Raw genomic sequence first — 15,579 nt, 5'->3', positions numbered from 1 at the left:
ATTTTATCATTGTGGGTGAGACTTTGACTGTGGCTGGAGTGGGAAAGGGAGGGCAATTGCCCAGCACTAACCAGCCCTGTGATGGAAGGGGCCCTGGAAGGAGCTCCTCGGGAGCGAATGTGTCCTCAGCAGTGCACTTTGTGTTTGCTGCTGTACTTTCCTTCATTTTGCACCTGAATACATAAAGAGAGCCAGAGAACAGAAACACATCTCTGGGTACCATAACAGCCGTAATTGGCCTGATGTTCCATTGATCACAGTGCTCTTTAACGATGAAAGCCAGGCGCCGTGCTTTCCAAATCAACGATTTTACACTTAGCTAGAAATGATAACATTGGGATTTAATTAAACACCCTTGTTTGTCCTTGTTGGAGGGGGTGGGAGAAGGGGGAGAGCCAGAGTAATCCTGCCAGGATGGCCTGGCAGGACTGCCCCTGCAAGGAGTCATCTCCAGCTTGTGACACCAACATGAGAGGCCGGGTGGGTAAAACCGGATAATGTTTTGGAAAGTTCCCCCAAACTCGTTAACTCAGTACATCTGTAAATGCTGGCCGTGTTCCCAGCCTTTATTTTCAGCTCTCTTTTCCTGCAAGCTCTTCTGCATTATCTCTTGGGTTGCCATCAGATGTTCCCATTAACTCCCAAAGGTGCAAGGCAGAAGGAGGCAAAGGCCAGATCCAGACGGGGTGGGCAGTGCTGATGCTGTACTGTGGGAACCTTTCATGGCAGATCTTCAGCGGGGGCAAACAGTGCCTCAGTTTACTCTCAATAAATCCAGGTTTCGTATACAGCTGTTAGTTAATGCTCCTTCAAATCCTCTGCAAAGCTCGAGGCAGCCATCCTACTAGGGGTGTTTGTTTGACCAGTGGCAACCAGCAGCAGTCAGCACAGGAGCCCAGAAGGAAAGAGCTGGGTGTATGGGGGGAGGAAATGTGGAGAAGAAAAGACATGGCTGAAAACTGGAGGTTTTTCTGTAGGGGAATCACAGGGGACCTGATAAAGAGCGCTGTAAGAATGGTGTAAGATCCTAATCCATCGCAAAGCAGGTTTTAAGAGTTCTTCTGCCCCTCGAATACCTTGCTTCTTCCATATGTGTAACTGTGGGGCTCAGACACCTGGCTATGACCTATGGGAGCTGCCGTGACAGAGAGTTTCTAACCCTTGCAGAGCTGAGGTTTTGCAGGCAGACAGACAAACAGACAGACAGACAGCTGTGGAATGGTTAAGTCACATGCACACGTGTATCTGTGTACGCAAGTTGGCTGTGCCTCTAATGCAATAATTTGCAGCTGTCAAATAGTTAATGGAGACTCGGCTTGTGGACTCATAAATTTTAGTTTAACATGCAATTCTGCTCTGACAAGTGTCTATATAAAAATAGCACCTTCCTACTGAAATGATCTGCTATCTCTGTGTAATCATATGCAGATCTGATTAATTTGCTGACTAAATTAAGGGGAACAGTTTTGAAAAATGGGTGCCTAAAGTTAGGTACATACTATAGCTACCTAAATATGCAGGGAGATTTTAAGTGGTACTTAAGTCTTGTCACTTCAAGTTGCCCTCGATGTAGCTTTTAAAATCAGATTACCTTGCTGGGGCCCTAAGGCGCGGAATGAGATAAGTGGGTTAGAAAATATTGTCTTCATTTTTATTCCTTGTAATCTCTGTTGAAGCTGGAGATACGCAGCAGCTCCGGGAGTGGGCGAGCAGAATTCTTCTCCGTTCGTTTTGCCAAAAAGATGACAACTTAATTTCTAGATCCCAGCATGGGCTTGTAGACCTGGTAGTTGGAAAAACAAACCAAACATCTTTTTACTTGTAAACTGACTGCATTTGATCTGGAAATCATTGAGCTGCAATAAACATGAACTCCATGATCCTATTTTCATGGAGTCAGTTTTCAGAGTAGAACCACACTTAACAAAACAATCATTATAATTGAATAGCAGTGCTCGTGAAAAGTGCTGGATTGAAAACACTGATGACAGAAGCCTTCTGTTTATCCGTGGAGCAGCAGTGACAGTGGCAGTGTGAGCTCCAACACACTGTTCCTCAAGCAATTGACACGGAGGGACTAGCTGACGTTACAGCTCCAAGTGCACTGCTTTACTGGGTACGGTGCTCCTGAGCTAGCGTAATGCAAGTGGTTGCACACCCCTGTTGCTGAGCAGGTTGCTGTGTGTTAGGGTACCTCGTTTTACTGGCACTTCTGTAGATACACAATTGCTAAAAATATTTTGGAAGCAAAGCAGAGAGGAGGTAGCTTGGTTGCTGGTACTTATTCGGTGTCTGCACATGAGCTCACTGCTGTTTTGTAAATTAATGCTGGCTGTGCAGAGCTTGGACTTTTTTTTCCCCGTTTTTTTTTTTATGCTGACATCTGTCTGTTGGACATCAAAGTGCATTCTTTCAAAGCCACAAAGTCATATGACTCACTGAACACTTAAGTGGTGATCTATACAAATGGAGGCAGCCTTGCTCCTGGAGAAGGCATTCTTCTGACGCAGTGCGTTAAAACGGCTCTTTGTATTTGGGCAATAACAAAGGTTCATTTGAAAGTATTAGCTCCCATCAGGGCTTGACCTCTTCAGAAAGTATTCTTAAGTGAGGGTTTTAAAGTGGATTTAGCAAGATAATTATTCTTGTCCTCGGGTAGAATCTGGGCAATTTATGTGCTCAGCTGACTTGCCATTTTGGCTTCAATGGATATTTATTCCCATAATGTAGGGTTTCTGTGCATGGTTGTGTGGTGGTGGCTGAGGATGGTAGTAATGGTTGGGTTAGATATGTACAGACAGAGATACTGCTCAGAGTGACACATCCTTAATTGTCAGTAGCCTTATAGCAGGCAGTGTGCTCAGTACTGTGGCTCTTCAGTAAAGGGGAAGAAGAGTCTATTTATCTCTGTTTTGTTCTCTGTGTATGAGTTCACAAAACATTTCCAAAGATGCATTTCATGACTGTGAGAAGGTTGTTTGTCTATATCACTAAAGCCAGTATACCACGTGGAAAACTGGATTTTGTACCTTTACTCCTGCATGGTAAATTTCTTTCCATAATATTTCAGTATGCCTTTTTTATTCACAAGCATGTTGTTAATGCTTTATCCTGCAGCTTTTATTAGTTGTCAGTCTCATGTATCTTGACTTTCTGTAGTTACTACTCTCCTTGTTATAAATGATTATTGTCATGTTTGATAGGGCTTCTCAGGAAAGTGGCAGACAGGGTAGATGTGTTTACATAGGCTGAATTTTCATCAGATCACCAAATTTAAGCAGACATTGCCAAGAGGATATTTTCCTAGTCCTCCCAGTCCCAGGCAATATTCCCAAAACCTGCTGGTGAGGACAGGTCCAAATACTGCAGAGGGATCCACTGGAGGAGATATAAAACTGATTTGTGGAGCAAAATTGAGTATTTTCTCAGCATATTAAAGGAACAAGAGCTCAGGCTGAAAAGCCATAACCTAGCTCCTTTTCCAGCACAGGTTTGTAAATAACAGGTTTCGAAAAGGTTATTATGAATGTCTTGCCTAAAATCCCTGTCCATGACACCTGCTCTCTGCCATCGGTCAGCTGCTATGAAAAAGGGAGAAGTCATTACATGTTCAGTTGTCTACAACTGTACTTGGTTGTGGCCATTTTAGATACTTTTGGGCAGGAACTGTTCTCCATGATGTGTTGGTGCAGTTCTACTGCTGACTTGACCCCAAAAGACAGCTGCAGTCAGGACAGGATGCAGATATAAGATGGATGGAGAGGGCCATCAGCACAGCTACTGTTTCCAATGACTGACACACACATGTTGTACCAGCTGGTGGTGGCAAAGGGGTGGAAACACATCTTCTTAATGTACACTTGCTAATTTAAATTAATTATTATAATAATGAAGTCAAAGCATGATAATCTGTTCTCTCCAGCCCATCTTTCATTCTGCTTTTGCTTTGGAAGCAGGTAGAAAAATATGTTTCTTTCTTTCCCTTTGTGCAGTTAATTTGCCGTTTTTGTTTTGTGATTGTTCCTAATGTTTTATTGACTTCTGACTGTGTCTTGTCATGTGTTCAAAGCTGTATTAGCATGGTAGAGCCTAAGAGTTATTGAACCAATGTAATGGATAAGTCATTCCAACTGTAGAGCTGGATTTTGCAGGAAAAGGTCATGGAAAGCCTGGGTTTACTTATAGGCTGAAAACGTTGACTAGGTCTGTCCTTTTATCAGCAAACCTAGAATGAAAGTAAGAGAAGGTGCTGGTGGGTACATTTGTGCTGGAGAGCAGGGACACTGAGCATAAGATGTGCATGCAGGTTGTATTACTGGATGGGGAAAAATAGAAAAACGGATTTTAAATGGGTTATGAAAACTGCTGCAGCCAAAGAAGTGAAATCTCACCTGCAGTAGGAGATGTGGGTGAAAGGAGGAACTCTCCTTGCCTCTCATCTTCAACTTACTGAAGGTAATCAATGTCTTTTTGTTGGCTTGGCTGAGTTTGGATTGGGGTCTGCTGCTCAGTACTGTGCTCAAGATCCTAATAGGAAACCTCAAGCTGCAATAGATCAAGTCTGTAATTGACGCATAATTTCACTGCCTTTAGGAGACCTCTCAGACGAGCTTTGTGGACTATTACCAGCTCTTCGCATGGGGCAGTTTCCTCCTGCCTGAAATTGCAAGTCTTTGCAGAGAGTGCTGGTTGGTGAAACTGGAATGGGGGGAGACACCAACCAATAAAATCCCTTTATAAGAAGAGAAGATACGTGCGGGAAAAAGATTTTATATTGCATTCTGTGAAGTTAAAGAATCATTCCTGAAATAATAGCTCTTTAGTCAGCTGTGTCGAAAAAAATAAAAAAAGTAAACATTGTCAGGTATGTGACTTTTTCTTTTACAACCTGGCAGTGGGCTGGGAAGAGGGGTCTTAATTTTTTTCCCTGTGTTTTAGGGATGAGTTAGTGGGATGGTCATTTGACTCCAGTTGATGGGCATCTATAGAGCAGCAGCTTGCACCCTCTGGAGATCAGTCAGATCTCATTAACCTGTAGCTAGGTATTTGTGCCACTCTTAGCTCCCCCTTAGTGAAAAGTAGCCAACTTATCAAGTCTAGGTGATAATCGTGTTAGAAATATTTTAGCCCTTTCAATTAAAAAAAAAAAAAAAAAAAAAAAGAAAGCATGTTTGGGATGAAGAACATATTTTGGTAATTATGTCATCCAGTCTCACAGTCTAATAGGATATGTGAGATGAGGTTAAACGTGTATCCTCTGTCTTTGAAGGCTGTCTGGTGGCATTGTGTACCTTTACCTTCTGTTGAGTACCACTGCAGTAAATTTAAGAGGAGTGCTTGCCCAAGAAGACATCCAGGCAGTTAATGAGGCTTTAATCCCAGTCATCTCTTTATACGCGTCTTTAGCTGGAATAAAACCAAAAGAAAGCTGCGTTTTCAACCTGCTGGTGATCCTTTTTGATTCAACATTACAATCACATTGCAGGTTTTTACCACAAAAACGTCAAGCTTTTTACAACAGTAAGTCGTAGGGCTATAAACATTTATGGTAGCATGCCAAGGAGATTTGGGCAGAAGGGGACATACTGGCCTTAGAGTGAAATGACTGAAAAAATGAGTAGGCTAACTTTAGATTAAACAGAGGCAGGCAATAATATAATTGGCATTTATATATTGAAACTAAAAATAGGAAGATAAAAAAAAAACATGGCTAGGAAGCTTTTAGAAATCAGGGAGGTAATTTGCTTTGCAAAATAATTCCCAGCCCCTTGCATTCAGCAATTAACACAACAGCGGGCTGGTGAATTTAGCAGCAGCGGGGCTGGGGTTCAGTGAGCTCTGCTCTCGTCCCTGCATTCCCAGGGGATGCTGAGCCCCCTCTGTCCCCCAGCATCTGGGGGCTCCTGGTCCCATCCAAGGGCAGCATTACAAGTGGCCATGCTCCACCGTTGGGGCTGGATGAGGGGGAAAAGGGCAGGTGGAGAGGCAGAAGATGGTGCGCCGATGGCATGACTCAGCCATCCGTAAAATGATTTCCATTAATGTTTAATGTGTGTCAAACATGTCAGCGTACCTAAGAAAGGCAGATGAATTATTTAGCCCCGTGAGTGCCTTGCCCTCTCCTTCCTGCTGGTGTATGTAAAGCATTTGCCCTGGTTTTGTTTAGGTTTTGGATGCGGCTGGGGGAGTTAAGCCAATGGCTGTTATACCTCGTGGGACCCTCAGAGGAGCTGCTGCGGCCACCCTGTACTTTCGTGCTTTGTTAGAGTGAGGCAGCCTGTGAGGGGGATATGTACTGTCATCATTTAGAGGTTAGCTTGAGGAACAGTAGGTCCTGGGAAACTGTAATGCGGACAATGGGTGCCAGGGGAGCCCCTGCTCCCCAGATTGCTGCTTTTGGAGTAGCCCAGCAGGAGAGCAGAGCCCATGAGCATCCCCTGTGCCACTGTGGGATCTGCTGCATTGGCTGCTGGCTGGCAGCTTCATTTATCCCCTCTGTGCCAGCACAACTGGAGATGCACAGCCAGAGACAACATCTTGATTTATCCCTAAGGAAAATTCTCCTGCAAGTCTCTGCTTTTTTTTTTAAAAAAAATTATTTTATTTTATTTTATTTTATTTTATTTATTTTATTTTATTTTATTTTATTTTATTTAAATTGGCTTTGCAGAATGACACTGTAGTTGCATGCTGAAATCCTAAGCTCTAGCAGAAAGAAATAAATACCAAAGGGAACGAGCAAAGGAAGACATGTATCTGATCAGATGGGATTTGAAGTGAAGTGAGGTGAGACAGAGGGAAAAGAAATCCTAATTAATAGTGAGGTGTTAGTTTGTGAATGCTGGATGAGCCACAATCACATATGATCAGTTTAAAATCCCCCCTGACACTCACACAAGACACAACTGTCTCTCCAGGGCAGGGATCCTGCTGAAGGCAACGGGAACTTTGTCAGCCTGTGCATGCATTAGGACAGGGTACACTGAACCCTGCCAGAAAAACTTCAGAGAGTGCTCTGCATTCAGAGAGAAAATGTACAGATTGTTTTTAAACACATGGGCAAATGTATTTGGTTAGATCATTTGTTGTGTTTTTGTTGGTGGTGGTTGTTTGTTTTTTATTTTTTAGGGGAGTCACAGGCCTTGGGACAAGGATCTCAATTGGCTTCTAATTAAAGTTGCTTTCTTACTGTCTGGCATGAAATCCCCCTGAGAGGCAGATGTTTGCAAAGCACACTTGAGGCACTGGCATATGGTCCCTTTGTATGGCTGGCGTTTCAGCAAAGTGCCTCCTGAATGTTGTATATAATTAGATATTTTATTTTATTTTTTGTCCCAGATAAATTCCTGGTGGCTGGGGACCTCCAGGACCTGAGCAGGGCTTTTGCAGGGACAGATTACAAGTTACAGGTGCTGGCTGATGCCCTGCTGCTGCTTTTTGGAAAAAGCCAGTAAACTAAACAAGTGCTGGCTAAAGGAAATTATTCTACCTACCAGAATTTAATAGAGGATGAGCCCCTGTGTACCCAGCCTCTCAGATTTCACAGAGGACTTGCATCCTTCCTGCAGGAATCCATCAGCAGGTTTAAACTTTTTATAGGATTATAAAATTCTGAGGAATGTTTCCATAAGGAATCTGATTGTAATCGAGAGGGAAGTGAAATGAAAAGAAAATATTCATGCACACTAGCCTGGGTAGAAACCATGTCCATGCTTGAAATTCTACTTCAGGTTACAAATGGCCCATAGCTCTTTATTAACGCTGTAAAAGGCTGTTGCTTGTGGGTGGTTACTGAAGCATACCGCAACCTACAGAAAGATACTCAATGTCTTGAAGCTCAAGGTGCTAAATGTGATTATTTCCCTCTTGGGTAGCAGATCTGTCCCTTGCACACTTAAGAAATAAAACACAGGATTTTGTGACATAATCTTTTCCAGTTCTCTTAACATCTCCCTTTCCTCCCCAGAAAGTTGTGTTCACCAGGGCAAGTATTTCCTACCGTCACTGCCACATTTCGCCTATTTATAAAAGCAGATTGCAGCAGTTCCCTGTCTCAGAAAGGTTTTTTGAGACAAAATTAATTCACATTTTTAAGGTACTTTTGAGGTCTGTGGACCTGACTGTACTTTACTAATGTGGGCAGTCATTATCCCCCTTCCACAGCCAGGAAAACCAAGATCTAGCACAGTTAAAACAGCCTGTTCAGGATCACAAAGCAGTTCAGGAGCAGAACCACAAACAGAGCCAAGTCTTTTGACTAGCAGTCAGATGTGCTATCCACAGGGCTACCTATAATGTCTAATTATTTTTCTAAGGGTAGGAACTGAAAGATCTCAGCCTGGTTCCAAGTACTGATGAAAATAAAAAGGAAATGCGTAAAAGATTGACTCACACTCATTGCGTTCTCTTAGCATCCCTGTTAATGTTTGCTTCAAATGAAATGAATAAAATACCCCCTGGATGGAGATGAAGCTCAGCCTTTGCCACAGATTGTGTGTTAATTTGGTATCCTTCTGATGCTTTGACTAGTTTTGTGCCGTGTATGAGAAGGCAAAGCCTGAGTGTTGGCTTAAGTGGGATGCACAGGGTGCAGTGTTTTAGGTTTCAGATGCTAAATTCAGCTTATTAGAGACCACATGTGCACAGAGGCTAATGAATTTGCATGTTTGCTGCAAGGGGCTGTACCTTTGTTGAAGCCTTGCCTATTCTTTGGCCTGCTTTCAAGCTGAGGCTACTGTTTAAATGTGTGGACATTCAAAGGCTGTGCTGGGAGGATCGGTGCTGCCAAGTACCTCGTGGAAGGAATAACAATCTCAGCAATTAGCGAGCTCCCTGAACCCCAGCCCTGCTTTTTGCAGCGTTGTAGGCAAGGGAGGGAAGGGAGCTGTGTTCACAGAGGCTGTCCCTTTGGGAGCATTCGAGCAGTGGGAAATCAGAGGGACCGACTGCCCCATGTAGAGGGGACAGAAAAGCTGCTGGACCTCTGACAAGCACTGGCAAAACTTGGCAGCGGAGGAAGGAAGCTCTTAGCATCACTGCCCAATAGCCGTGACCAGAAGGGTGTTCCAGCGAGCAGTGGTGTTGTATAATTAATAGACGGGAGGACAAAATAAGGAAGTGTGGAGAAAATAGTGTTGGTCTTGGACCGAGGCTAAGCATTACATATAAAAACAGCATTAATCTTTTCATTTTAGAATAAATGCAACAATGTAGTGAATATAACTTTTGTCACAGCTGGGATAACGTCTTTGGCATGTGGTGCAGTGGTGTGAGTCTTCTGTGCAGCCTGTCTGTTTGGTTTCCATGGCTCTTGCAACTTTTCAGGAGGTCACCTGGAAAGCGAGACTAAGGCATAGGTCTGTGTGTCCGTCTGCACACTACATCTGATGGCATAAAGACATTTACCCTGTACAAGGCTAACAGGAGTGCTGGAGATCAGATTCAAAGCAGATTTATGGTTGGGTCCTCTGTCAGGTAGCTGTTAGGCACTTTTCATGCATATTTGTCTATAATCCTGTGTTTATATACACTCACACATGCAGAAATAAATAGACATTTCAGCATAAGCTTCGATGCTGCGTGGGTCTCCAGTTGTATAGCGGGAGAGCCATCGTGTCTATGAAGGTCCTGGGGATTATTTGCATTTCCATCGCAGAGCTGAAAGCCAGCTCCAGCCCTTGCTCTGCATGGGGTGAGGAACACAGCCAACGCCAGCTGTGCTTCCTCGGAAAATACCCGCAATGTCCCCGTCAGTGCTTGCTGAGGCCATCCCCAGCTCAAGGGGCACTGTCCTCACCCCCTGCCTATGGTGCCTGGCAGCCCAACCTGCCTCACTCACCCTGGCCCTGCCATACTCTGACCTGCAGGCCCAGCACTGTATGTGCTTCCTGTGAGGTCATTTTATCACTGTCTATCAGTTAATAATGAGAATAATATCCTTTGTTAGTGAAGTTTCTGACTCGGTTTATAACTGCAGCCTGCAGCGGGGAAGGCTAGCAGGAGAGCCTCACATGGCCCCTGGGGAGTTCAGGGCACCAAAACGCCCTTTCTTTGCATCAGGGATCAGCCTGTCATCCGCAGAGGAGCGACAGGCAGATGCAGAGTGTCCAGGCCCATTTATCTCTGCCAGATGGTGCTAAAATGCAAGTCCGGAGCACATGTTGCTTCTATTCAACAAAATGCTCGTGCCATGCTGTGGCCTTTCTGCCTGCAAACCAATGAGCCCCTACCAGGGAAATCCCAGTGGCAAAGCCCCCGCCAGCCCTCGGCTAAGCCCCTCTGTGCGCCCTGTGGAGCTCGGAGAAATCCAGCCAGGAAGGCTCGCAGCCCTGTGGAGATGGACAATAGCATGCAAGAAGTGAAGGAAAGGGTTAAAGATAGCCTATCCCAGACAAGAAAAGTAAATATTTGAGGGAGAAAAGCAGAAAGAACGAATAGCGGAGAGAGAAAGGCAGGAGGAGGAAGCAAAAAGTATTAAGACGAGAGAAAGGAGGATGATATTCTTCCAGAAAACAAAGGGATGGTTGTGTGAGGAAAGCACTGGGGAAGCGCTGGGGAAATGAGGGCTCAGCTCTGCACAAACTTTCTGTCTGACACTGGACAAGTCAATTTTCTCTGTCTCAGTTTGCAAAGGCTACAATGGGAATAATAATGTCTCCTTTGTTCTCCCTCTCTCTGCTCACATCAGACATCCCTTCTGTTTGCACATTGTAGAAAGGCAAGATGCTACTGTACTGTAAACACAAATAAAATCCACTGAGGCTTTGGGAGGGGGGAGGTAAATAGGCTGTGATAAACTTAGGAGATAACTGCTCTGAAAAACTGAGGGGAAAAAAAGTAAGAAATATGAAAGAGGCCTTTACTCAGGCAAGAAGAAATGAACAATATGGACCAGATTAATCCTACTGTTGCCTCCTGGACTCCAGTGGAGTTCCTCAAGGGATGGGTTCAGCTGAAGGAGTTCAGTTTTGTTTGGTTAAAGAAACTTCATGCCAAAGTTTTTAAATAGTCAAATCTGTTCTGAGAACTATGAGAATGTGGGCTGAATTTCATGAAACATTGCATGGGACTTGGGATGAACTACTCCCGCTGAAGACATCAGGAGCCAAGTGATTAAGCCCCATGCAGTGCTCTGACAGGAGGCCTTCTTCTTGCCTACGCATACTTTTTTCAGTATAGAAAGTATTTCCATATTTCCAGCAGCTGATCTTTATTTGAAGCCAAGAGCACACTGCTTTTTTCAGATTGGAGCTAGAGCTTTTCTAGGAAAAGCCACTCTGGAGCAGACCACGGGTTGGTCCATCTAACCCAAGACAGCGTCTCCAACAGAGGCCACTGACCTCTTCTTAGAGAACGAAATCCTAAAGCCTGCAGGGCTCCCTCCAGGCATAATTTATATTTCACTCCAATAGCTAGAGTCTGGCTTTCACTCCAAAGTCTGGAGGCTTATATTCTTTCCAAAACTCTTGTTTATTTTATTAATCTTTACAGTTCCCTGGAGATGTTTGCAGCTTGCAGATCTCTAAGCCTTTGGGAAAGCCTCTTGTGCTGCTGACCTCCACGTCCTATAGCAGCAAGTTCCCCAGGCCAAATGGGGCATTAGTGTGGGGAAGAAAACCCAACCCAACCCAAACCCAAACCAAAACAAATTTCCTCTTATCAGTTTCAAGTTTGCTGCCTTTAATGTGGAAATGTGCTTTAAGTTTCCCATCTCACCCAGCTGGCTTCTCATTACAGCATCTCACCTAAAACTGTGAGCTGTTTCTGCTGCACAGGGAATCCCTGCTAGGAGACAGGCTGTGCATTTACAGCATTGATCTGCCCTGAAAAGTGACTCAGCCATGCTGAGCATCCAGTTTTTAAAATTTTCAGTGTTTCCAAGTTTCCAAGAATACATTATTCGGTCTGCTGCTCCTGCAGGCATGGTATGTTTTCTTCTTGTGTGCCTGGAGTAACAAAGGTTTGTGGATAACCAGAGCATCCCCACCATGTGGATAGCATGCTAAGCCAAGGTGTGGCAAAGGAGTGAGGTGCTGCAGGGTGACTGGGATGTGGCACCATGCTCTCTGCACCTCTGATTCTTTTTGGTAAAGAGGCACTTGCAATGCTGACACTTCTTTGCAAAGCATGGTGAGACTTGCAGGTAGAAGAGCAAGAGGGGCACTGTTGTGTCGATGGCTTATGATGGCTTATGGCGATTGTGAACCAGCAAACCAGTGCCCAAATGCTCAGAGTTCAGCCTGCCCTTCCCTCATCCATCTGTCCTTCCCTGTTCATCTGCTGCAGAGGGGCTCGAGTCATACAAGGGTAGGGGGAAGTGTGGGGCAGAGTACAAAGCGTGGCCTTCATCATCGACTAGGAAGGCACTGCCTACACAGTTGTATAACTGGGGCTCTGCGACAAAATGAGATGGTGCTATGCAGACATGGCTTCAGATCCAGCATGCAAATAAACAAAACAAATGTATTAGAAACAGCTGGGGGTTAGGATGAAAATGAGCATTATTAGGAGTATGCTTATAATAACTCATGAACTGGGGAATGCATCATTGCTGCTTGGGGCCCTCCTGGAGACAGATTTGCCGTTGCTTTTGGAGCCCTTATTACAGCCATTGTTTTTCCTGTTCAGGCATCCTTTCCCCCAGCCCTTGCTGGAAAACCTGCCAGCCTGCTCCGAGATGGAGCTGCTGGTGTGTGGCATTTGGCATGAGCTGCAGTGAGCTCTGCACGCTGCGGTCACGGCCCGGTCTGCAGGTCATGAGCTGCTGCTCAGGTGAGCATGCACCTCACCTAGGGCAGGGACCTTGCTTTAAGCACTACTCTGTCTTTAGGAGTTTCATCCCTCATCCTGAGGGAAGATTTGCAGTTTTGGGGAGCTTTTGTGGATTTTCTGGCTGGACAACAGGGTCACAGCTTTCCAGTTCTTTCATCATTTTGGAGTGTGACCAATCTGTCCTGGGGAATACTGAGAATGTTGAAAACACCTTCTGGCAGCACTGTCCCCGTTCATGTCCTTCCTTGCCTCTCCTGCACACAGCCAGGACATCGGAGCTGTTAGCAGCAGGCCCCCCTGCCTTTAGCCTGCCCTGCTGCAGCTCAGGAGGTGACTGTCTTTAAAAGTCAGATATCTTTCCCCTGGGCTCCAGGTGCATTGCCTCCAGGAGATGCACTGAGGTAGGAGAGTGTTTCAAGTTGTCCTTGAGCCCTCGGTGTAGCAGTCTACAAACGCTTCTTGCTGAGAAGTCTTTATTATATATTTCACATAGCCACTGATTTTTTTTTTTAATTTTTTTGTAATGTGTTCACTATGACTTCAGTTATGTAATGTCTACTGAATAGTTAAGTGCCTAAGAATTGAGTTCGCTGTTTCCCCAATGAATTTAACATGCATTGGCCAAAACTCAGCTTGCATTGACACTTGCTGATCTTGCAGCTGGGGGAATTTGGCCCAGAACTCTGGTTCAGTGTCTTTGAGCCATCATGATATGTCTAGCACATTGGCTGTTCTGGTTTGCTTCACGGTTGGATGAGATGCATACATACAAATCTGCTTAAATTCCAAAATATTACCTTTGGCTGAACGGTTCCTGTCTTTGATGTGAGAGCTAGCCAAAGCCCAGGATCTGTGGGGTTATTCTCATAAAAAGGACAAGTTAATAGCAAAGACTCATGTCTTTAATTCAGAGTGCATGAAGCCCTTCTTACTTGAACACAGAAAGAATTCGGCAACCAGAACTAAATTCCTCAGTGCTTTTCTGACACAAAGGGCTCTTTAGGGATCTCTCAGGACTGTCCTCCAGTGCCTGTTGAAATTGCAGTTACACTGGTTTCTGCTCCTTTTTATATCTCCCTCCAATTTATTAACCTTTCAGAACTTCTGAAGGATGAAGTGGGATGAGTTGATACTCTCTATTTTCTTTTCACAAGCATGTCTCTGTTGATGCTAATGATATTCATTTATCAGCCATAAGGGCCTGGCTCTTGGTGCCTTTATGTAATTTATAGACTTCCTCCGGTCTGAGTGAGAAACATGGATTGTTGGTGAAGTCTGAAGCCAGGACATTGTATCTTCTAATGTGGCTTTCCTGTCTTCATCTCTTTTGCAGGTTCATTCCGAAATGATGGCTTAAAAGCTGCTGATGTCCTTCCTATACTAAAGGAGAAAGTGGCCTTTGTGTCAGGTAAGCACATCCCTCCTGGTTCCTCCAGCCCAGCATGAGCTCTGCCTGTCACCCGCTGGTCCTTACAGTGCTGTGCAGGCACAAGGGACCAGTTTCATGTTTGGACTTTGTGGTACTTAGCGTACTTACACTGGCTCTTTTGCCAAGAAAAGGGCCATATGTAGACCAGGGCCACCCAATAATACTCAGAGAGTTGGAAACTGGCCCATGGTGATTTTCTTCCTATTCTGAGAAATGGGTAAATGGGCAGCACAGGTGGGAAGGAATGTCAGCTCCAGGTCAGACCTGGGCTGTGTCAGGATCCAGGATGGTTCAGGTCAGTGAATATCACTCAGTCCTGTCTGTAGGAAGCACTTGGTCCTGTAAATCACTGGTATTTGGTTTGCAATCCCAATCAATCTGCACTTAAAAGTGCCACTGCTACATTTTCATAACTCCGATGCTCAAAGATCTTCTGTCATCCCGTGCAAAAATTTACAGCCTTCATTCAGGGGATGAATCTCGAGGACATGGGGATGAATGAGGGCTAGACAGTATGGAAAATGCTTTGAGAATGGCTTAGGTTATATTGTTTCTGGGGTGAATTACAACTTGTCAGGCAGGGGGATGGGTGGGGAGAGAATGTCTGAAGCGATCATAATCTTGCATGAAGTCATACAAATCAGCAGTACGAAAAGAGGGTACTTCCAGTGTTGGTGTTTCTGATGACTGTAAGCCATTTGAGCTGCTTTTGGTGACCTTGCCTGATGCAACAAGAAGACCAGTATCAAGCAGCCAGCCTGCTCGGCCCATTGTCTGCAGTCTTAGCTCTTTGTTTCCTTCATCTCCACAGTGCTGCTGAGTGCAGAAGGCAGGAGAGCAGCAGTGAGGCCATGAGGTGCCTGGGCCTTCCTCCTCCGCTCCCTGCTGGCTGCCAAGCGGGGCCAGGGGATGCCTGGCGAGGAGGAGAACCCTTCCCTTGGACTAGCAGCTGGTGCAAGCTGCCCTCCCACTTAGCATCACTGAAATGGCACAGGAACCAGCAAGGGCTTGGGCAGACAATATGTGGCTCTATAAGCCCTCAAGTTTTTTTACCGATGATATGAAAATCCAGGACTCGGGAAGTTTGTGAGACACCAAATGCACCTCATGACCCACCCGACTCTCCCAGCAATTCTCCCTTGCACCACTATTTGCCTCACACTGGTGTCTCATTCTGAGTGTCACGAAATATTTTATGTCCTTATTGTCTTTCACTGCTCTGAAGAGGGGAACATAGTCATAAAAAGGCACGGTACTTGCAGACTTGTTGGTGACATGAAGCTGAACCGGGTGCTCTGGGGAAGCAAAAGGCAGGAATTTATGCAGGGACTGTACTGGAATTTAGTTCTTGGCTCCTGCTGTTGCTTCACATGGAAATG

General features: G+C 45.0%; 1 protein-coding gene across 9 annotated transcripts in view; it reads left to right on the top strand.

Moving 5' to 3' along the window:
* KALRN (kalirin RhoGEF kinase) overlaps positions 1–15,579 on the top strand; it is a 493,218-nt gene that overhangs the window by 141,536 nt on the left and 336,103 nt on the right. For all 9 annotated transcript variants that reach the window (XR_014618580.1, XR_014618581.1, XM_084289498.1 and 6 more), the window contains exon 2: positions 14,105–14,179. Coding sequence is in view for 7 of the 9 variants with exons in the window: in XM_084289498.1 (XP_084145624.1) it covers positions 14,105–14,179 (75 nt within the window). In the remaining 2 variants the exon portion in view is untranslated. The remainder of the gene's footprint in view (positions 1–14,104; positions 14,180–15,579) is intronic.

This window comes from Netta rufina, assembly GCF_964035555.1.
Source record: "Netta rufina genome assembly, chromosome: 6".
Lineage (NCBI taxonomy): Eukaryota > Metazoa > Chordata > Aves > Anseriformes > Anatidae > Netta > Netta rufina.
This window is presented reverse-complemented; position numbering and strand designations above follow the sequence as displayed.